The 25,101-nt window shown below is 35.8% G+C and overlaps 1 protein-coding gene across 1 annotated transcript; it reads right to left on the bottom strand.

Moving 5' to 3' along the window:
* Positions 1 to 4,711: 4,711 nt before the first annotated feature.
* LOC138713316 (p21-activated protein kinase-interacting protein 1-like) lies at positions 4,712 to 19,067 on the bottom strand. The gene is made up of 7 exons (XM_069845301.1): positions 18,885 to 19,067; positions 18,446 to 18,608; positions 17,998 to 18,132; positions 12,992 to 13,112; positions 9,795 to 9,963; positions 7,258 to 7,446; positions 4,712 to 5,272 (listed from the first exon to the last, which is right to left on the bottom strand). Exons 1-7 carry the CDS (start codon positions 18,966 to 18,968, stop codon positions 4,991 to 4,993), a joined length of 1,143 nt encoding a protein of 380 aa, XP_069701402.1. The 5' UTR covers positions 18,969 to 19,067; the 3' UTR covers positions 4,712 to 4,990.
* Positions 19,068 to 25,101: the final 6,034 nt, after the last annotated feature.

Raw genomic sequence — 25,101 nt, 5'->3', positions numbered from 1 at the left:
CTTTAAAGTACCTACCAGTGTAATTCTTTTTAATAGGGGTTTTATCTTATGTTTTGAAAGTTTCCTTTGTGAGAGTTAGCGAGATGATAATACTATGCTAATAAAAATGTGCAACGATGGAATAAGAGAAACTGGTATACTTGGAAACTTGCTCCATAACCATTTCGTTTAGCACAAATCTCATAGAATGCTGAGGATCAAATTTTATTCCTAGGAGTTATTTTTAACAACAAGAACTTTTTATTCAAACATCAAGTATCTACTATTTATTCAGAAAGACACTCTTTCAGCTTTTCCAGTATTAGACAAATCATAACTAACACACAGAGTAAAAAGAAAAAATGAAATTACAAAAGAGAACAGGAAAGATCACAAAAGAAAGTTCTTCCTTGTTTGGAAACAAAGTACAGTTGTTATTTTAAAATGGCAAGCAGCAAGGAAACATCACAAATGAAGTCACTGTTCAACTGGAACTTCTTTCAGAAACTGACAAAGAGGCGAGGTATTGTACCCCTAGCTCTAACAATTAGCCCTACAACTTCAATGAAGGTGAGGTGATATTTCTCCAAATGGGGACCTGTGCTCATAAATTCTGCATTCATGTACATGGACTTCAGGGGGTTGTTCCTGTGCCTCGAACCTGACTGTTAGGTTGATAATGTAAGCGGATGCAGAGTCTGGTGGAATGGCAAGCATGTCAATTCGCCGACAGGATCCCTCTTGAGAGAAGCCTTGAACTTCTTCGTATACAGTGAGACCTTTCTTCAAGGCTTCAGCAATCATGGATCTGATTCTGTGATGTCTAGAGTTCTGCAGTGTCTCGCTCAAAAAACAAGCACCCAAAACATGGCCAAGAGTTTCAATCTCACTGACACAACGATGACAGTGGTTTCTGTCTCGGGACCTTCCTAGTATAGCACGTCGCGGACAAACATTAGCTGTCATTTTAAGAGCTAGTCTTTATTCACTGCTAGTGAGGCAATCAGGTTGTCGGATCCATTTATTGGTGGGAGAGAACTCCTTACAGAAGATAACACCTTTCCCTTTCTGATTTAAAGAGAACCAAGATTGAAATGCTTGCTTCCTAAGCTCTTTTCTCAATTTTTTTTCATGAAGTGAATCAGAAGAGATACTCTGAAATTCAAGTTTATTTAAACAAACTCCAATTTCATTAGACAAGCTGTGACAAGTGTTTACATGGATGTAAATGTTGTGCATATATAAATATAACCTCTGATTGAGGTTATGACTGATATACCTAATATTAGGCAGTGCATTTCACTTGATGATGTGTAACAGAGGAAGAACAATTTTATTATTGCTGATTACTGAACTACTCGTATGTTACTAGTCAGTGTTGTATATAATAGAGGGGGGGAAGGAAGTGGCCACCCTACTCCATTATCTCCTGGCTAAAATTGCCTCATGAGTGATAGGTTATTGGTATCACTTTTGAGATTCCAACCAGTCTTTGGACTGCTGACTGAACATACATACATACATTTATACATTGTATATTCATTATCTTGTAAGCTAATAAGAAATTTAACAACATACCTTTAAGACTTCTACAAGGAGCAACAAATTCCTTTACCACATTACACCCTTTAATAAAAGGTCCTCCATAATGCACTAAATGTAACTGTAGAATTTCACTTTGAGCTGCAATGGCAGTTTAGTGGACTCAGGTTTAATCCCTGATGTAACCCCTATTTATGACTTGTGTTGGGTAAGCCTGTGGTCCAGGTAACACTGGGGTTTTCTCTGGGAGCTCCGGCTCCTTGTGGCATCTCAACTAATCATCTTCATCTCATTTCATCATGGGTGTAGAGTAGACCAGCCTTCTCCGTGTACACAACTGACTTCATATGGGTGAATGACGAAAAGGCAAGTATCCACCATCAGAAAAAAAATAACAGTTTGAACTGAATTACATGCAGATTAGAATATTGTTCCTAACTGAAATCGCTACCAAAGATGAGGCAATAGAACATCAAGAAATCCTTAATAATTCGTCACTCTCACATAAAATAATTAAAATCTTAGAAAATACTGAGCTTTATGAACACATTTAAATTGAAATCAAGATCCTTATGCATATCTTAATTTAGCTTATTATAAATACAATAGTATTAACTGTAGTCAGTTAATTTTTGAATTCAAGGTGTTCGTATAAATCTGTACTGTATAAATTAAACTTCATTTATATTATATTATATTTACCTTAATTTATAATTCAAATTGCGTTACCACTTTTAAAGTGATTTTAAATAAATACAAAAAAATCCTTTACTTTTTACCAGAAAGAAGTACAAAATACTGAGTGATCCAATCGACAATCGAATGCTATGTGATATACAGGGTGTGATTAAATGACTTTTTCAAAATTCTGGGGGGATATAGAGGGTGATATGAAGATTTTTTACCAATGAATCCATGACCGGAAGTGAGAATTGTATAGTCCCGTTGCTCTTATTTCTAGCAGCCAATCACGTTGCAGGTTGGCTAAATTTAAACGTATGCGTCTTGTCATTTGCTGCTGATGACGTCATGCACTTTCTAAAGCTCGATAAATACTTAATATAATCGCCCCTCATTTTTCTTCTCTCGTTGGCTTTCGCAGAAAGCAAGTGAGGGCCTTATTTGCCACTCATTTATTTGCTCAATTACAGTGAGTTTGATTTATTATCATAGGAGCTGCGACATGATAATGTTTAATTGTGCGACAATTAGATTCCTCGTCTGGTAGCTCGGCAACGAAAGAACAAAAAGGCGAACGATACTACCTACCTAGACTTTATAGAGCCTTCACTTCCTAAGGCGTAAGCAAAGAGGAGGAGTCACGCCGGAAATAACAGCGACGCTACTTTAGTACCTACAGCACTGTGAGATATTGCTTCTCCTGTTCTTGTGACAGTGAACTTTCTACACATTCTGTAGGCTAGTATGTGGTACTAGCAGGATGGTGCTCCATCACACTTCGATTGCATGACCCACCCATATCTCACAGATATCTTCAGGCAGGGTCTGCCCAGTCCCTTGGCCTGCGTGCTCCCCTGACCTCATCCCTCCCGACTTTTTCCTATGGGGGTATGTAAAGGCTACTATGTTTGCAACACCGGTAGAAACAGTAAATGAGCTTACTGAGTGCATCTTTACAGTGTTCGTCATTGTATGCTATGTAACGAAGTTGGCGATTGTCACTTTGAACATTTATTGTGAATGTGAAAGTCAATAAAGTTCGTCAAACTACTCTGATGTTTTATTTAGCCTGCTGAATGCGTAGAATGTTCGCCATCACAAGAGGTGCTGGTACAGGAGCGAGTTAAATGGAAGAAAATATTTGAGGCTGAGGTTCATAACGGACTGTACAGCCACACAAGAAGAAGAAGAAGAAGAAGAAGAAGAAGAAGAAGAAGAAGAAGGCAGACACACATGATTGATACCTCTAATGCCATCTAGTGGTTTGTCTGTACAGATGGAAGCTTTACTCCCCCACCACCCTGCAGGTCTGCAGGGCCAGTGTTGGGAATGACTTTTGACTTTAACTTTAATAACTTTGTAGCCCTTTGTACAGAACCATATAGGACACCCATTTGTTGTAAGACATGCAGAAAAAATTTGGTAGGGGAATTTTGCAGTCAAAAGCCAATGTTATGTTAAATCTTTTCAGTAAGTATTCTTTGTTCTTGTTTAGGTTTTTTTATCTTTCACACTTTCTGTCTTTCGATATTTATTCATCAGGATGTATATGGTGGAACCTTAATGTCGGGAAATGAACTGTCTCCAAACATAAAAAGCTGACTCCATTAACACATACGCACGCACGCACGCACGCACGCACGCACGCACACACACACACACACACACACACACAGCTAGAAACACATTTGGCTCGACCATATGAAAGCACATGTTCGGCTGAATATAGTTGAAGCTCGATACAACAATTTTCTGGGGACTAGAAAAATTGTGTTGTTATCTCAGGGTTATCTTTGCATTGAGGTTTTTTTTTACTTGGTTATTTAACGACGAGGTTATTTAGCATCGATGGAATTGGTGATAGCGAGATGATATTTGGAGAGAATGTTATGTTTTATTTAACGACGCTCGCAACTGCAGAGGTTATATAAGCGTCGCCGGATGTGCCGGAATTTTGTCCCGCAGGAGTTCTTTTACATGCCAGGAAATCTACTGACATGAGCCTGTCGCATTTAAGCACACTTAAATGCCATCGACCTGGCCCGGGATCGAACCCGCAACCGTGGGCATAGAAGGCCAGCGCTATACCAACTTGCCAACCAGTCGACTATTTGGAGAGATGAGGCCGAGAATTCGTCATAGATTACCTCACATTAGCCTATGTTTTTATCATTTCATTGGGACTCCTCCAAAATTTGATCATCGTTGCGCGGTAGACAACTGGACAAGACATATTTAAAATCTAGGAAATACACCAGGACCAATAAAAATTTATTGTTGCAGCAGGGTTTATCATTACATCGGGTGTTGTATGGAGATTTGGCTGCAGCTGTTGATCTGTGCATGTACTGTACAGAACAACCTTGTCTTGGTCTGCTACCATGAGTTCCACTGTTGTGTGGTGGTAGATTCCCGACTGGATCACTCAGTATATTAAAACTTTTTTTTTAATCATAATAACATGAGAAGTAAAACATGAATAACTTTCTAGGTATATTTTTTGTGAGTGTTTTGTGAAAATGCAAAATTTATAATAGAAATGTCTGTACTTATTTTGAATCTAAGAGGCAAATCAAAATTTATTTTATATTACTTTATAGCCTACGTAGATGTGAACTGTATATGCTTATATTAAAATCAGTTGTTTCAAAATTACTAATTCACAATACTAATAACCTGAATACTTCATATTAAACAGACATTAAATTGCTATAGATCACACTTCACTGACAGTGAGTAACATTTCACCAAGCAGCTCACAACTTTCATCGCCTCTTTGAATGTGTTCCTACAATTCTTCAACTATCCACTTCTGTCCTCTAGTACACACAACATCCAAACTCAAAGAGTTTCTCGAAACTTTTGATGATTCTGGACTCATTTCGCTATTCTTTCTTTTTGACTTTGATTTCTTCTCACTTGTGGCAGTTCTATCAATATCAGATAGCACTACTTCTTTTTCTTTCTTTATTTTTGGTTGGTTCTCCATAGATTTTGTGTGTAACAGCACAACCAAACATGTGATGCGACAATCACTATCAGTTTTGCATAGCTCCCTCAAGTCACCATCCTGTAAAAAAAAAAAAAAAAAAGTAAATATTGTAAGTTAAATATATTAGTCATATAGTCAAACTCCACTTTTTTTTTTCTTTCGGAGGAGGGCCTGCAGGCAAACACCACAATCTTAGGCTTGTTGTGCAACCTCCTTATGTTGAAATCATTACTGAAGTCCTTAGGATCGCTTCTTTCAAGGGCATGATTCACTGCATGCTGTCATCATATCAATTCAGCCACAGCATCCAGTTCTGAGTGGAGACCTGCGATGTTATTCTGCAGCCTCCTCAGATCGATGGGATCTGTTTGCAATTCATGTGCCAGAATCTGCTGCATCCCTAACCAGAAGAACATGTCGCCATCGATTTCGCGACTCACCAAGGCGCCATCTATCCAAGGGAGCTACATTCCCCCAGTCAACAGCAGTCTGCTTATTAAAGCCTCTGCAGCTGTGCTGGATATGTGCAGCTCCCACAGAAAGATGCCGCCTATAGACAGATCCTGGAACCACATCTGCCAGGTCTTCCTAGTCCACCTGTAAACTAGTAATATGATTAATGGAAAGATACTAATGAAGGCGAAATGAGTCTGAGATCCAATGCTGAAAGTTACCCAGCAATTCTGCTTCGAGTGGCTGAAGAAAAACCTCCAACCAGGTAACTTGTCCTGAACAAGATTTGAACCTGGACCCGCTCGTTTCACAGCCAAGAAGGCTAACCATTACTCCATAGCTATGGACAAATTTCAATTTACAGTCCCGCCATTTATATTATTATTTTTTTTAATTCCTTCAGATTTCCTATGCTGACATCGTAATTTTTTTATTCTGCTTATACAGCAATTTACACAAGTTTTGAGTTTTGGTCAATGTAACTGCTTCAACATTTATGTAACATTAGTGAAGAATCTACGAATTTTGGTTCTAACCGTTAATAGATCAACTATCGTAAGAAATCGAAACTACTAAACAAGAATGTATCAGGTGATGATGGTAGTGATAGAACTTTTCACTCATTGTATAAAATAGAAAACAAATTCAAACACTGAGGAATAAAAGCAGTCAAGCAAAGAAAAATAGAGAATTTATTTTGAAAAAAGTATCAACAGTAATCAGATTTTAGTGTTAAGTGCTTATTTAATTGTGAATCAATATCATTTATCGCACTACTCATTTCATAAATACCAGTAATTCGTAACTGGTATACAAGGCATTCACAAATTAGTTAAAAAAGCGTGTACGAACGCACGCACACACACACAATGTACACACGTTTATTTAGGCTTCAGAAAGCGAGTTTTCGTAAGGTCTAGAATCAGTGACAGGTTAGGTTTGGTTTGTTCAGGCTTTTGGTATGCCTTGCATATACACTTTTTGCTTTTATTTACTTAAACCAGTTTTTACTAGTTGAAACTGGTTTTGAGAGATTTCAGGTGGCTTTTGACGGTATAATAAAGGAAAGAAGAAGCTATGAGATGATAAATGACATTAAGATATATGGGTCATACGCGGAAACTAAGAGGAAGGCAGAAAATATGAAAGATCGGAGAATGTTGGGTTTGCAGTGAAAGACCTGTCCTTGGGCTGAAAACTATGAAAATATATATTATGAAACACTCTGTATAAAGAACAGTAGCGCAAACAGACGCAGTCAACACTTACCTGTTCTTTCAATCACAATCTGAAAATTTCAAAGCTTCTACTTCCTTTTACTCATTCTTTTTAATCAACGTTTTGTATTCCATAGGTTTGTAAATGCTAGTTAGAGTTGTTCTTCCTGCGCAGTAATTGGCTTCGACTAAAGAAGTTAAAACTTATTCTTTTTTTTAAATTAATGGTTTGTGTTCCATATATTTGTAAAATAGAATGATTAACTTTGTAACATAATATACTATTGCAGACATAGGATAGCAGTTTACAATCAAGGATCTACATCCTTGTATCACACTTTACAATGATAACACTTTATATCTAATATTATATCAATGAATAATGATAATCACCTCATAATGCCAAAGTTTGATTTCTCCACCACTGGAAGCTGAAATCAGAAACTTTTCTTCACCTATGTTACTGCAGGTTACACACTTGACTCTGTTTTCATGTGCTTCAATAACTCTCAACTGCTTTTTCTTAGGGATGCTGTGAAATGAGAGACCTCCACCTTCATCTCCAATTACAAGTTCAGTACCCTGCAATCACACAACCAGTAATATAGATAAATAAAATTGTCAATTGTTGTGAACATTTCAATAATGCAAAACGACCATGTTAGTTATAAAGTCTGTTCATAAAATGTCAATTAAAATTTAACACATACCAGTATTTCGTTAATTGAAGGGTTCAGAACCATAGTGGGCCAAGCACCATTTATTAAAAACGGAGAAAACAAGGGTTAAAGTTAAGTGAATACCATAGTTTAATGAAGACTGACATATCATTTAATTTTAATGTGCATACTTTATATTACTTGCCATATATTTCCTTGAATTATGGTAATCACTTAATTTTAACCCTCATTTTCTCAGTTTTTAATATATGGCGCTTGGCCCACTATGGCTCTGAACCCTTCAATTGCAGTTGTATGTACCCGGTATGTCTGAAGCAGTAAATGGTTAATGAAAAGAAAACTTCATTAATCTACTTCATCCTTGATTCAATACAGATATCTGTATAAAAGGGTGATTTCTTAGTATGGTAAAGTGATCTACGGATGTATTTTTTAGATCTGACATTTTCCATATAGATGCACCATGTCTTTAGATCAGGTCATTAGAAGGTGTATCATCTCAAGAGGGGTTGTTCTGGTTAGTCTTGTAGGCAATAAGATATCGCATATCAGCATATGGACTGCAGCACATTGTTTCCAGTATAATATACTTTTAAAGTTCTGAATGGTTTAGTTTTTTGTACTTTCATTTTCTTTTTCCACGTCAAAGTGCTGTGTTAATGGAAAAGATTGAAAAACAAAGACTGAACTCATCAATATTATGCAGCGTCTAAGCAGCAACAGCAGACACTCAAGTAGAGGATTTCTTGAGTATGATTGTCCTAACCTTGTCTACTGTGTATCAGCAGAGTTGCCAGGTGTCCCGTATTTTATGGGACATTCCATATTTGAGACTGTAAAAGCCTGTCCCATATTGATTTCATACATGATGTCCAAAATCCCATATTTATTGACTAGTGAAAAATGGATTTTTACAGCAGTGCTGTACCTTACTTAGAAAAATCATATACTGTAACTACACCAAGAACAATGTTTTAAAACATCCGAATCCATTAAATTTAACATCTGTTGAATTTTAAAAATTTGAATAGATGGTAGACTGTTTGAAATTCACAGACATTTCTTCAGATTTCAATAAAGACGTATTTATGAGGATTTCTTAAAATTGAAGAAAGATACAATTGAAATAGGAAATTTTCAACACAATAAAGGAGTAAATACAAAATGGATAAATTTTCTTTACCGAAGTTAATTTAAGTGAAGTTTTACACATGCTACTTTGGTATCCTATTGACTGTGTATTCCAGGTTCAAATGCCTAGACTATGTAGAAAGGGGTAAGTTCTGTTATGAAAAGTAAGTGGAGAGATGAAAGGAACAAATGTTCCACAGATATCATGATAACTGAGGTCCAAGTTACCTTAAATTGGAAACATAGTTGTAATCCATTTTTGAAACAATTAAGATACATTAAATTTTGCTAGCTAATGCTTTTTTATTGGATAATTTAGCAGCACAAAATCATTTTCATTCTTTTAAAATCTAAATCCCAAGTAACAACATTACAATAAAATAAACTGCTAATTAACAAAGTGTGAGTGTTTTTAGATCTGTACAAAACTAAGACAATAATATGGCATGGTGTGCTCATGGGGTTCTCCCAAATTACGTGCTTTTTTCTTTCAATAAACATCACACTTCAAGGCACGACTTATTGACATTCTGAAAACCAGATAACCCTAGAAAACTCTAGCCCCAGCAAACTTTGTTTCTGCAGTGCTTCTCCCACTTCCCTTAACAGTTCTTCTGCTCTGAGTTGATGGAGTGTGTCAGATCTAAAAAAAATAAATTTGTACAGCTTCACCTGTTAGAGGAGGCCTCTTAGATAAATATTCACACACACACACACACAAAAAAAAGAGCAAGAAGGATTCCGTCAAAATAATAATCGACAACAGTGTTCTCCAGCAGCACTCTTACAGCATTCACTTGCCGATTACTGTCTGCCAGCTCCACGATTTTAATGAACATCTTCCCTCCCGTTATGAAATGCATGCACCCACCTAGTCACAGTACGATATGGTGAAGTCGCTCTACCACAAGCTTCAGTAATGCTGTATAGCATTGTCGAGCATTCTTGCCTCTTGCAATCTGAATTTAAATTAAGCATTTCTGTTTGTACTTGCTAAACATTTTAGAGCACTACAGATAACAGTCTACACATTAAATTCACTACAAATATCTTATAAATAAGATTACTGTAGGAAGGACGAAGATTAAAAACTACCAATAAATTATGTTAATGATGTACCTGGCTGAAACAAGCACAAGTAATTTTTTTCTTCAGCTGGAATGTGTGGATAACACCTGCTGTAGCCACGTCATACACATTCACCTCTGTACCTATAGCAATGACATAGTAGCTGCCATCTGGTGACCATAGTAAACTGGTGATACCTCGACCATTACCAGTGCGATTCCTCAAACAAATTAAAACTTCATTAGCTGAAAAATTGTTTATACAGGGTGCAACGTAAGAAGTAAGCAAAACTTCAGGTATGAATTCCTCATATGCAAGTATGATCATAGTGCACTTTACGTTTGCTTGCTGGAATTATTATGATGCAGTGTTTACATTTCTTTAGCTGAACTGTTCAAAATTTTTCGACTTCCTGCCTGAGCACAAGCCATGAGATACAAATATGCTTGGCCTCCATGCTCACCAGAACTCAACCCATTGCAGTTATTTCTGTGGGGACACTTACAGTCGTTTGTGTGTTCGATTCCTGTGGACAATGAAAGAACATTTCATCAGCAGTTTCTGCAAGGCTGTCAGACAATTAAAACTATGCCGGGAGTTTGGGAGCATGTGTGGATCTCAATGAGACGAGCTGCGGCGTGTATTCAGACAGGAGGTGGACACTCTGAACAGTTCATATAAGAAAATGTAAACAGAATGCATCTAAATACAAGGTGCCCATAAAGTCCCTATACATTTCACAAAAAGCATAAGTTTGGATCATTTCTGTTGTAGATACAGTAAAGACATGTCCAAATGTTTACCATTGCTGAATGAGTCACTGTGGTGGAATGCCATTTACGTGGCAAAAGCTATGCTGACTCCCTGAGGCTATTTCAGAGAAAGTATCACAAAGAAGTGCTTACGAGACTTAGGCCCAGTTTCTTCAACCTTTGTTAAATTATAACAGTGTGTTATTCCATTTTAACTGTAAACTTAACAGTTGAAGCATTTCTTCAACTACTGTTAGTACTAACAGGCTGTTAAAACCTATGTTAATTTAACTGCCCAATTTCATGCAATTAAATCATTTAACTCTTTGTTAGCATAGAAGTATCCAATATGGCTGGTGCGTTAGATGCTGAACTTATATATCTGGATTATTTAGAAAATGATATCCATGAATACATAAAGAGAGCGGATGATTTCTGTGATTTGACAGACCAGAAGTTCATACAAAGGTATAGGCTATTTTCTGCCAAGCCTCACTTTTCGCTTTCAACTTAGATTCATTTGTTTGTTAATTCTCATTAATTGGTTTATACTGTGAAATAATTTCCAGCAGAAGGTTTCTTTCGAACGAAGAGAAATTAGTCCCAAGATTTCTTTTTGTTCCAGTATTTTCCATTTCATAACAGCAATACCAATACGCCGCTCCACACTGTTGTGATACAGACGAGGAAAGAAGCAGAAATCAAACCTGAGAGAATAGAAAGACTTATATTCTCTCTGAATCAAACAACGGAAACAAGCGAGAATCACAATTATCAGAGTTCAGAAAACAGGAGTGAGCCTATACTTGGTTATAGGTTATGGTTAAACTCTAGAATCTCTGGTCCTAACAGAGAGTTAACAAACAGAATGTTAAAATGTGAAATGTAAAGTCGAAGAAACGCAATATTTTTAACAGCAATTCATACTTTTAACTTACAGTTAATTAACACTATGTTAGGTGCATTTTAACAAAGGTTGAAGAAACCGGGCCTTACTGTTCAGCAGATTGTGAACAAATTCAGGTATACGGGGTCTGTAGGCGATGAGCAGCACAGTGGATGACCTGTGGTCAGTCCACAACGGGTACAGAGGATAAGGGATAGCATCGCCAGAAGTCCAAAGACATCCACCCGCAGGCTGAGTCGGGAGCTGAACATTACAAAGTCCACAGTGTGGAAAGTGCTGGATTACACTCTTAAGAAGGTTTACCATATCCAGGTGCTTCACAGGCTGGAAGATAACAACTATGCGGAGCTTCAAGCCATGCGTCAAGTTGCAGCCGAGGAGGACCTGATTGTTCATGTCCTGTTCAGTGATGAAGCGACTTTTCATCTGTGCGGCATCGTCAACCAACACAATTGCCGGATCTGGACATATGAGTAACCCAATGAAGTCACTGAGTGGCAAAGGAACTCTCTTAAAGTCGATGTGTGACTTGGTCTCATGAAAGACAGAATTTTCGGCCCTTTCATATTTGCCGACCAGACAATAACCAGGGGAAGCTACCTGGATATGCTAACACAGTTCCTGGAGCCACAGTTGCAGCAAAATGGTATACTCGACTCAGTGGTTTTCCAATAAGATGGGACACCACTCCACTTTGCAATCACTGTGTGAGAGTACTTGAATGATGTTTTTCCTGGCCGGTGGATCAGAAGAGGTTCAAATCGCATGTGGACTCCCCACCAACCTGACACCCCTCGATTTTTTCGCATGGGGTTTATCAAGAGCGAAGTTTACAAAACCAGGGTGTCTGATATTAATGAGCTACAGCGGTGAATGGGAGACGAATGCCTGCTGATAACACTTGCTATGTTACTACATGTGTTCCATGCAACCATAAGGTGATGGGAGCGGTGTGTTGAGAAGGAAGGAGGACATATGGAACTCCACTAGCCTGGGTTCTTGTTAGATCCTACTCTATCCAAATATCATGTTCATTGTGTCACTGTAGGTCAGTATCATGGAAATGTATGGGGACTTTACGGGCACCCTGTAATTCCAACAAACAAATGTACTGGAGTGCACTGTGATCATACTTGCAAGCCGTACTCAGAAACCAAGCATTTTCGGACCCATGTTGATGTAACCATTTTTTCTTCTATACATATGAGGAATCCATAACTGAAGTTTTGCCCACTATTTTTCATTACACCCTGAATATTATATCTGAATGCTTGTGTTTTTCTTCACAGATTATAATGTAACGTGTTGTAATCAGATTCTTTACACCTTCCTCAAAATTTATGACCTCAAAGTAACAGTGTATTAACTACACCTTGTAATAAAGTTAACTTGCATAACTAAATTATTGTTTAGTGTGAAAAGAAACCAGTCTTACTATTAAAATATTGCACTAATGTTCAAATAATTCATTACGTTTAAAAGCTACTGAAAGATTCAAAGCATTTCACTATTTGTTTCACACAGAAGTAAAATGTCCAACAGAAGGATCTGAATTTATATTCAAAATACGTAAATGCATGTTTACTTACTTTCCCAAATTAGTAGCATAAGCCTGACGCCCTTTGACAAGGTTCCAGGTTCGTAATGTTGCATCAGTCCCCACAGAAAGTGCTAGTTTACCACTGGGATGGACGCTAATGCATGTCACAGCTGAAATAAAGATATTTATGATTGTACTAAAATAGTAGGTCTACTACAGTTTGTTCACTGTATTTTTAATCCTGATGCCAACAATGAATATGTCCCTAACTAAAGAAATACCGTCATCACTGATAGAACAACTTGGTAATCTGTTGCATAAAAGTATACTTTCATATTACAGTGAAACCTGTTCAAATCGGAACCTGAATAATCCAGAATCCTGTCTATTTCGGAACAATTTATTGGTCCCGGCAAAATTCATATGTATTATGTGTAATTTTTCCTGAATAAAACGGAAACTGTCCAACGCGGAAACAGAAACTGTCTGCTACTGTTCAAAATGGAAATAATATTTTGGACACACTACTTTAATGTAAACTATATTTTTAAACAGTATGTGCTTTCAATGAATGTACGAAATACGTAGGTCACTAAGATAAAAACAAGTTTTCTTTGTAAAATTTTTGAGGGTGCGAGGGTGTGTTGGTCTGGTGGTCATAAATTTTATTACCCTATTGACTAGGCAGACGAGTCCCTTCAAAGATGTTCAGTGCTTCACTCCTGTATACTGTCGTAGCTGGGTAGAACGAAAGTGTATTAATGATTTCGTGATAAAAAAAAGTTGCGTAAAAATGTTGCAGTATCATTAATTGATGAAATAAAAGTTATCAAGGAAAATGAGAAACGAAGGGTATGGAAAATAATGTTGAAATTTATGAATGGAAAACTCAGGTCTAACTTAACACCTTGAAAAATAAAGGCTGTATCATGAGTGAGTGATTTGCGGTCAATAATGGTGACACAAAAGGAAAGAGAAAACAACTGGTTACATAGAAGTAAATGAACTGTTGTGGTAGTGGATTGTTCTTTCCCTTTCAAAGATCACGCAAATTTCTGGACCTATTCTGCAAAGAAAACCCTTGAACTGACAAAGAAATTAGATAATCCAGAATTCAAGGCTTCTAGGCTCCTAGTCCAATTAAGTACATAATGTGCTGTGATATACAGTATAGTATAGTGTTAGATATTAAATTTAGTGTAATTAATAAACTTTAGTTTTTAATGAGTAAGTTACGATACAATTTATACAGGAAATGAGATTTTCATCAAGATCATTCACCAATTAAATAAGTGACAGGAAACTGATTTAATGTCAGTAGTGTTAAACGGAATATTTTGTAATTCCTACATGTTACGGCATGCCATTTTGTTTTTCATTTATACAAATGATAAGATATTCCATTTCAACTTCACACCTGAATAACACAGAAACCTGTCCACAACAGAAAAAAAATTAGGACCATGTCACTTCCGTTTTGAACAGGTTTCACTGTATAATATTGTTTTCATTCAAATAAAAAGAATGTTTTCATGTCTATTTCCACAGATAGATACATTTTACTTCAGCCTAACAGTCTAACTTTGATAAAACAACTCTCCATCCTTTAAATTTGCTCCAAAAAAGAATTATCAAAATTTGTATATATAAACCTTTTGATTACTCAACAAAATTAATTTTTCAGGAATTTGGTGTATCAAATCTAAAACAAATTTATAAACAAACATTGCTGATTTACTTCCATAAAAACCACAATAAACTTAAATTTGATCCACATGAATACCATACGAGACAAAACTACACTTTCTTTCTAAATACTCCCAAATGTCACACAACTGCTGCATTAAAACACAGCAGAAATTTTGGACCTAAAATATATAATGCATTAATTAGAGCTTACCCTGAGCTAAGTACACTTAACACACATAGATTTAAGAAACAAATCAGATTAATTATTTAATTGTTTAAGCTAACTGAGTTAAAAATTGATACTCTAATATTCATGTACTTTTGTATTTTCTATTTGTATATAGACCCTATTATTACATGCTGTATGTATTTTACCACTTATTAATGTTATTGTGCTCAATGAACTCTCTTAATTTTGTGATATATTTTGTATAACTGATCTGAACTGCGCCCAAGCACGAGCTTCTGCTCTTTCGGGCTGCAATGCCTAATGTAGCTCAAGTGTATAGTATTAAATAAATGAAATAAAATGAAAACAATTTTTTTGAGGACTAGAATTTTCTTCTCTGGCTACCACTTCAATGAAAGCAATACGTCTTCAAAATGTTATAGTCAACTGTTGGTCACTTTCAAGTTCGAATCACCAAGTACATTGGCAAAATAAGTACTTTTTGACACATAATTGGCCTGTTATAGGAATGTTGCGTGTCCTCATTTCATTAAACCACTTCAAGGTAGTAATGTCAACATTTTCTGCTACTGCAGGTTTTAAAATGCTTAAATTTATGATTAATTTTACCACTTGCAACACTGTTCTCTATTTCCTTGCATTTCATTATTAATGTTGCGAGTGTTGAATGCACAAACCCATAATTTTTTATCACTTCAGACTTCTTCAATCTCCTATCTAAATCACTAAATGCAGCTAATTCAGTCCCCAAACTGATTTGTTTTCCTGTTACACCCACCATCATTAACAACAAACACTCGAATGTGAAAGACATCATTGTAGTTGCAGGAATCATAAAGGCAAATCCTGTTGAGGGTTACACGTCCTTGAAGCAGGCAATGTTCTATTGTAACACACTCCTTGCACAGAACGCCAAGATTGGTCAACAAAAAAAGGGTAGATGAAATAATGGGAAAACATCTTCAAGAGAGCAATATCAAGAGAAAGGTGAAATAGTACTGAACATGAAAAACAAGTAGGCCTAAATTAAAAAAAATTATTGTTATGCTATCAGAATAATAAAAAAAAAAACTTAATTTTTATCTTCCTGAATCTTCTTGCATTTCAGAAGATGAGATTTCATCCTTGTTACTAAACCTTGCATTCTAAACCATATATTTCACATTTTGCTTTGCAACCTACGCTACTGTTTGTCGAAAGTTTTATAAAATCTCCCCTTATAGGATCTTTTTCCCTCCCTACATTAGACATTGTAGCAAAACAAAAATAAAACTGTACACATTTCAGTACAGCAAACATGAGATAACTTCGAATAATTTCAAGGGAAAAATTATTCCGGAGCCGGGTATCGATCCTAGGACCTCTGGTTGAATGTTCCAGCACTCTACCAACTGAGCTATCCAGGAACTCCACATGACACTGTTCCAATTTTTCCCACCTCCAGAACAATTTTTCCCTTGAAATTATTTAAATCTGCTTTACGGGGAGCTCCACCTAAAAAACTAGGTTTGCATAATACAGTATATACGTTACTGTAGGTACATGAACAGAAAACCACAATTCCAAGTCACACAGAGCTGTGTGCACTCGATGTGGGTCTCTGGTGTTTCGTCAGCCCACCCAAGTTGTGTGGATATAAAAGGGAAAAAATGGAACGGAGTGTGGAGTTCCTAGGTAGCTCAGTTGGTAGAGCGCTGTTACGTTCAACCAGAGATCCCAGGATCGATACTCGGCTCCGGAACAATTTTTCCCTTGAAATTTTCAAATCTGCTTTACAAGGAGCTTCACCTGAAAAACTAGATTTGCATGAGATAACTTCGCTTGTTCAGTTACAAGCTCAAACTGCCAGCAGTTAGTAGGTTATCTGTAACTGACTATGAGCAGACTATGGTCTCTAATTTATTTAAACATTTAACAAGTTCCATTGGCATAACATTGATCTCACAGAATACATTTTTATATGTTTAAAATACAAATTAAAAAAAAACAGTTGATTAAAATCATTTTGATTTAAATCAATCTACCCTGTCAGTACTATGAAACCGTATTTGAGAAATCTTTTTCAATAGTAATCAATCTTTGACAAGTTTTTCTTTTTTTTTGTAAAGTGTAGAATTGGAAGAACATTTTGATCGTGCACATGCAGCTTAACATACCTAGCACTCCAGCTCAGTCTTTCATTCTAATGAACTCTGTTAGACCCATGCATAAAAATTTGGTCACTGATTCGACTTTATGAAAACTCGCTTTTTCTCTTTGATAAGTAAGGAAACATAAGGAAATGAGATGTATGTGCTGCCCCTCACTGCCGCTTGCCACTTCCACCTCGACAGAGTGATTCCTCCTGCATCTCTCCACCATCCCCCACTTTCAACCCTTAATTTAAGTATGATATTTTCATCAGTACTCATTTTTTTCTTTACGATATCTATGACTCGTATAAGACCCAAGAACGTAAATACAGTTACACCTTAACGTAGTAACGCTATAGTAAAGAATTACCGAAAATGTGTTTACAATTCATTGCATTACTGTATTTAGTAAGTTATAGATAGGACTACATTAAAATAATAATTGTCATTGCCCATCTGAGTAGAGAATGATATTTCTCTGTAAATCTGTTAATTTTGGCCTGCTTATTAGGTCTACCACCTCATTTCTTTTACGTGGATCCCTCTCCTCCAAAGCATATCAAGTGTAATGCATATCGTAAGTTCAGAAAGAAGAAACTGCAATTATTTCATCTTCAAATATATTAGATAAAGAGATTGAAGGCAACAGGACAGAAAAATGTCGCGCATTTGCTAGGATTTTAAATAATCTTAATGTAATGTGGACTAAGTGCAATCTCCAAGAAAAGGTCGCCATCATTGTATCTAACCTTACTTCACCTCAAGGAATGAGACTGGAATGGAGGTGGGTGCCAAGGAAAGGTCGCCATCACTGTATCTAACCTTACCTCACCTCAAGGAACGAGATTTGAATGGGGGGGGGGGGTGAAAATCTAGAATCGATGGTAGGAGGAAGACAACCTTTTCTTGGAAATAACTGGATAAAGTGTATTCTATTTATTACAAATTATTACTTTTATTATACCTATTTACAAATGACTTTTAAAGAACCCTATTAACTAGAGAATATCCTTCCTGGAAAATGAATTTAAATATCCTACTTACCTTCACCTTTGTGAGCTTTAGGAAAGACCTTCTCTACTTGCCAACTTCCAGTGCGAAATACAGCAATACTGCCGTCTTCACTACCACTAAGCAAATGTGATCCATTTGGTGAAAATGACAAGCAGTTTACGGTACCTGTATAAAATATTAATTAAAATAATAAATAATTTTAAGTGCATTGGAAAGCACCTAAAAGAGTGTATAATTTGTGTTAAATTGCTATGTCGGTATGTTCCGGAAGATAGAAACATTTTCATTTAAAAAAATGGCCATCAATAATAAATTTAAATTAATGAAACACGCTAACTACTTTTCTGCAACAATACTGAACAATACTCTTCACATTTATCTTTCGGTATCAGTTAAACTAGCCTGAATACAGGACATAAGAATAGTACAATTTTAAAGAATGTTAAATTCACACAACGATTGATTCATTGCATCTTACCATGATGCTGAACAAGGGTCCCCGTTTCTTTGCGACTCTTCATGTCATATAATGTGATTGTTTCATCTGCACTACCTGAAGCCAGGTATCTTCCCTTTGCACTCACACTCCGTACACTTGCACGATGAGAGTGATCTGCAAAGCTTTGAACTAGACGACATTTCTAGAGAGTAAAAACAGAAACATAGGATAAAACGAGATACACTGGCAGCACTCAACTGTACTAAGACTGCTTAATTTATATTTCATGTGCAGTCTTGCTTGGGAATAAACCCTTAATTTTTCATTACAACAGCACTGTCAATTAATACCAGCATATATTGTATTTTACACGGAATCACCATATTTTACAATGGGCCATTCTTAACCTTACTTCAATTTACAGGTTAAGGTTAGTTTTTCAACACCAAAAAAATCATAACTGTTTAATCACACTTACATTATTTCCCTTTGCAATTATTTTATAGCCCAATAGAAATTCCTCATAAGTTCCTACAATGATTTCCAAGTCAGTAACAGACATCGTACTACTACAATTTGCAAAATTTATCAATATTAAGCCGGCATAAACAAGTCAAGCGATACCAAGTGGACAATCCAGAATGTAGACTAGGTAGAGCGAGGTAGAGCGAGATAAGGGTCGAAGTGAAAGAGAATTATCGATATATAGAAATAACTCGTTGAAGAACCGTAGAGAGACAGCTTTGCCAACTCAGAGGAATCAAAACCCGCTAACATCACTTCGAAAAACCGCAGAATCTGAATAAAAATCATCAGATTTTAAACTGTACCGTTAATATCTGAGTAAATACTAATGTAACAGGTAAACATGCTTCCTAAAAATTACTGGAGAATATCACAACTCACGCAAACGCTTGTACATACCAGAGACGAAGCGAGAAATTAAGAATAGATAGATAGATAGATAGATAGATAGATAGATAGATAGATAGATAGATAGATAGATAGATAGATAGATAGATAGATAGATATTCTTTATTGTGAATATTATCTGTTTTTCATGATCCAGAGCCGTCCACTCGAGAAAGACTCGGACATTCCATAAACCGAACATTGGACCACTTCGCAAGACGTCGCTTCGCATACTGTCTATAGCGCCAGGCGTTCAGTAGCAATTTATCATTTCTATTTTTCGTAATCGGTTGTGCATGACTAATTTTATTGTACATTGAGGGGGAGGGGTCAATTCCCCAGTTTTTTTTTATTTTGTTCTGTGGTTTTAGTATTTACTTTTAGAATTGGCCATAGCTTCCATTCGTGCAAAGAAAATTAATTCATGAACATTATACATTTAATATTATACAAATTTGTGCCAATCAAGTTATCGAACTCCTATTTTGTCAATTTCGCACGAATTTCAAATCTTTCTTATCTGTAAATCAAGCATATTATTACAGCACTATCTTTCTAATTTCTGTATGGAATAGAGAAACTGTTTATTCTTCTTTCTGGAAGTCTGTTCCTTTGTTCTGTCCATTGAGTACGGTATCCATTGTTATGATACTACTGTAGATTATAAAGTTATACAGTAAAACTTCGTTAATCCGGAATAATTGGAGGATATGTTAACCGGTTTAACTAAAGTCCGGATTAATTAAAATAATCTAAAACAACAGTAGAACGTATATTAAAACTCCATTTATAGCAACAAAATACGTTTATTATGGTGCATTTAAAGGGCATAGGCTTAAATACAATACACTACACTACACAGTAAAAGTAAAGTAATACATACAATGCAATATAATTTTTAATACTATAAGTGTAATATTGTAATTATTGTAATTCCATAGTTCTAATGTAAAAAAAGTAAGTCTTAAAACAACGTTCTTTAATTTTGCCAAACTCATCGTTCTTTTGCCTGTACGAATTAAGCGAAATCCGGCTTATCAGGATTCGAATTAACGAGTTTTTACTGTACTTTACTGTTCACTCATTTCATAAATTTGACCAATGCAATAACTGTATAACATTATACGCTATTTTTTGTACGACATTATAAAACAAAAAAGAAATAACATAATAATTTTAACAAAGAGAAATACATATAGGCCTATACATACATATCAGAAAAAGAGAAAATATATAATGAAATTTGGTTTAAGACGCGATCTAATTGCCAGATACTCTACATCTGATTGCCGTTTTTTAAAGAGAGTTCTTTTATGCGCCTATGTACATTGATTCCTTTTAATTCTTTCGGGTCGTCATCCTCATCATTATGCTCATAACCATCATTATTAGCCACATCATCATAATAATCATCATCGCTACAAGAACCTCCATCATTACCATCACCGCATACCAGTACGACAAAGATGTAAGTGGATCATTAAATAGACCTCAATTACCATAATCAGAAGCTTACACACAAAACTTGTTGGTAGTGTTTCTCGTTTTAAACTTATATGAAAATATGTACAGTAGTGGCAAAAAAAAAAAAAAAAAAAAAAACGGACCGACCCTTGTAGCTAATTTCAGAGCCTTGTTCACTCCAGAGCACGATAGGCTGGTAGGCTAACTAAGACTTTCGAGGTTCGAATCCTACCTGGGAAGGAAACTGTTTTTATTCCTTATTCAGATTTATTCCCAATACTTTTCAATTGCTGGTAAAATTCATGTTCTGGGAATAATAAGTTAATTAAGTATTAAAATATCGCTGCAATCGAAAAGTATTGGGAATAAATTTGAATAAGGAACAAAAAAAAGTTTTCTTCCCAGGCAGGATTCGAACCACGAAAGTCTTAGTTACCAGTCTGTCGAGCTCTGGAGTGAACAAGGCTCTGAAATAAGCTACAAGGGTCGGTCCGGTTTTTTTTTTTGCCACTACTGTACATACCGTATATCTTCTAGAAATCTACAGAATAATACATTACATGTCAAGAAATATTTACTTCTAGTTCACAAAGTCTACATCTGGATTACCACTTTGGCTTCCATACTGTGCGTGTGTTGTTTTATAAGAGTACAGCGTCCTGTCAGTAATTCAATCGCATTCCTCAAGTTTGTCCTCAGAGGGCCTTCCAATCGTTCTCTTTCTATATTCAAGCATCTTTTTATATTCAACAAAATAGAAGACGGAAGAGTGAGACACTGATTATTACTGCTTACTGAATGGGCTACGTCTCGCAAAGAGACTGCAACAATTTCTATACAAATATAGGATTATCTAACATTTTTGCTCATACTTGTCATAAAGATTCATACTGCTTCATATTGCCTATCACTCTTACTAACAGTAAATAGAAACACAGGTTTAATATAATCCTTAGGGATAGGACTGAAAAAGTAATGTAAGTGGGTTTCATGTAGAACACATATGTCCATATTTACAAGTAACACTCACATTTATTAGCCTGTCACTCAATAATTTATTTTCTATCATTAGGCCTACATAATTCATTATTACAATAAAAATAAATATTTACAATCGTTTATTGTAGTTCTTACGATCATACGAAACAAGAAATACCGTACATTTCAAACAGAAATATGTAGACTATTATGGAATATTATCCACTGGTATGTTATAAATATTAACAAGATAGTGCAACTACAGTCTAGTATATACAGTCACGAAGCTTGAAGTGATTTTTTTTTTTGCATTTCTCGCGATACAATGCTCCAATAGTGAGAGTACTAGGAACAATAGTAGCGATAGTAGCAATCCTAGCGGCTAGCAACTAAAGTTCAACTGTCATTGGTTTCATATTCCCTACGTATTGAACTTCGTGACTATATGTACTAGACTGTAGTGCAACTGTGTTCATATTTTTTTTCGTCTGAAAGTGAGGCCCTACATTTTCTCATAGAGAAAATTCTTTAAACATTTATAAATTAGTATTTATAGATTATTTGGTTCAGGAATTTCATTTGCTAGCCGACTTCGTAGTTCATACTTCACACATCCCACTTCATGTTTCTTTAAATGAAGATCGTCATAATGTAGCTTAGCATAAACTTGGTGACATCCAGTAGAACTCGATGCACATGTTGCATTAAGCAGAGCTTGAAGATTCTGCGCTCTTGAAAGTCGTTTAGGACAAATATTACTCCCCGAGCATATGTACGAGATGGAGTATCTTGACTCACAAGACGACTTGATTATCACATCATTCCATCTCTTCTCTTCCCTTCCGAATCTAAGAACCTGGAAGTAACACAGTTGAAGAACGACATACATTTTACAAGAAGTGCAATATTTTCTAAATTTTGAGTTTAACTGATTGATAAGAAATTATTCAACAAGTAATATTCCTTCGTTGTATATTCACTGATTAACAGTAACAAGTGACTAGGGTTCGAACAATGAGGGACACTACCTCACAACTAGACAACCAGATATTTTTATAATATTAACACAGTGAAGAAGTTATTGTTAATCAGTAATAATATTTCGTTTCTAGTTTTCAAATACACTCTATTAAATTTATTGAAAATAATGTTCACCTACAGTCCATTTTCCTTATAATTAACAGGTACTTACTATTTGACATAATTATTTATAGCTTAAATCTTTCAAATAACAGGCAAACACTATGTTATTGAAGTGAAAATGTAGCGAACTGATATCTCACCTCTGTTCCATTTAACTGATGAGTATTGCTATGTGTAGGCCTATAGTTTGCTAGATCATTTACCCATCTTTTAATCTCATGATAGAAATACAGATTTGCTTCTGGGATATGTGTTGATGTTGATCTCTTAGATCGAATAGTTTTATTATTACATCCAATAATTCTTTCAGTCATGAAATGTTCAGCATCTGAAATGTTCATTATATCTTCATTCAGATATCCACGAAGTGACTGATACGTATGAATGATTCGGTGTTCATTCTTCATACTTGGAACTCCTTCCGTCTTCCTGTAAGTCTGTAAGTTTATTTGTGTGATATTGAGAGGCTTCTGCCGCAGAATGATTGCAGAGCTCACTGGACTCGGTGTATTGTAAAGTGCCAAAAAATGAATGAGTAGCATGGCAAAGGAAGCCTGAAGTTGAAGCCAACAAGTTCCCATTGCTGCTGATGTTGAACTGTCTTCTTTCTATTTCCATCGAGGTATAAATAGTGTTGTTGAGTGTGATAATTTGAATACATCTATTACAAAAGAGTCAGCTTACAGATTTTAGATGCATGATTATTTTACCAATTCGCGTGTACTCGTGATAAACAGCCTTATCTTGGATTTTGCCATCTGTAATGCATGCCGTTTGTGTATATGAGGAAGTAATGGAGTCACTCCGTGCTTTTGAAATATGATTTCAAAGACTGTTACATTCTTTGTAGCCCAGTTTAATCCATTTGGAGCGATCTGAGAAATTCATGTGAATTATTTTTCAGAAAGGTTTACACTTTATATCATACTCCGTTTGTTATGATTATGGTAATATTTTGTCAGTGACAGATAATAGAGATCGCATTTTCTGATTTGTAGGCTGAGGATAAGGCAATGTTCACACCGCTGCATAAAGGAGATTTTATTATCAGGTTATTTGAAATGGTCAATCCAAACATCTTAAGTGAAAAATTGTTGTGTTACATTGTTCTTAGCAGACATTGCTTTGAAATAAAAGAAACGAACACTGATATGAAGTTCAAATAAGTGCTAAATGTTATTGGCAATCTTACGATAATATTTACTCGTATGTCATTTTGCTTCTTACAGGTCATGTAGTTTAAGATAAATTTCCCTCTTTGTTAGAACAGAGTCCACACATGATTTTCAGACGCATTGGTACATTACGGTACTCTAGTGTTCTAGAGAAAACTTTTGGGGCTTGTTGGTGAATATTAGTTTATAAGAAGAAAAACAGCTTTCTACATCAAGAGACATGATGGGGAAATACTTGAATTTCGGCACATGTTGAACTGGAATGTTGCTATCTTCCGGGAAAAGAATATCTGCTGCACACAGTTCATTCAGGCCCTTGTTCTTTTGTAAAACGTTTTCCATTGTTGTATACACTTTTCTTCTACATTTCCTGGCGCTTCCTTGATTTTTAGTTTGAACTCCTCCAATAAAGCTATGTTTTTCATAGATAGGTTGACCTAATATTTCAATTCTGAAATGATGGCTACAAGAAACGTAAATTGGGACCTAATGAAAGACAATTCATGAAGAATGGGGATTTTCGAGTAAATGTTTTGTCGAAGGGACACAAGCAGCATCCTCGGATAGATTTTTTAATTACTTTTTGGATCTTTAAGAAATATTCTCTATAGTACTCTGCTGCTTTTAACCATCGGGTAAGAACTGGTTGAGGTGGCAGAGGAATATCTGGAAACTCCTCTCTGAAAGCCTGCATCCTTGACGGTACCTTAACGAAAACTTTCTTCACTGTAGAGATTAATTTATTTATCTTAGGAAATTCTTCTCTTGTTCTGCTACGCGATTCATACCATGATGGGCAAGATACGTGTAACGTAAAAGGATAAAACTCTAAGCAACGCCATTGCAGCAACCATGTATGCCGCGACATCTGTGTAGGCAAGCAGCACTTTTCGGAGTAGCCGCAGTTTTCCTAAGACACGAAAGATAAATGTCACAACAGGTCCTAGAAGAAACATACTGAGGTACTAACTTTTAAATACTTAGTTACCTAACAACTTCATAAATAATCTCTTTAATGCTTTT

The sequence above is a fragment of the Periplaneta americana genome, chromosome 14, assembly GCF_040183065.1.
Source record: "Periplaneta americana isolate PAMFEO1 chromosome 14, P.americana_PAMFEO1_priV1, whole genome shotgun sequence".
NCBI lineage: Eukaryota > Metazoa > Arthropoda > Insecta > Blattodea > Blattidae > Periplaneta > Periplaneta americana.
The sequence above is the reverse complement of the archived record's forward strand: the minus strand, read 5'-3'. Positions and strand labels throughout refer to the sequence as shown.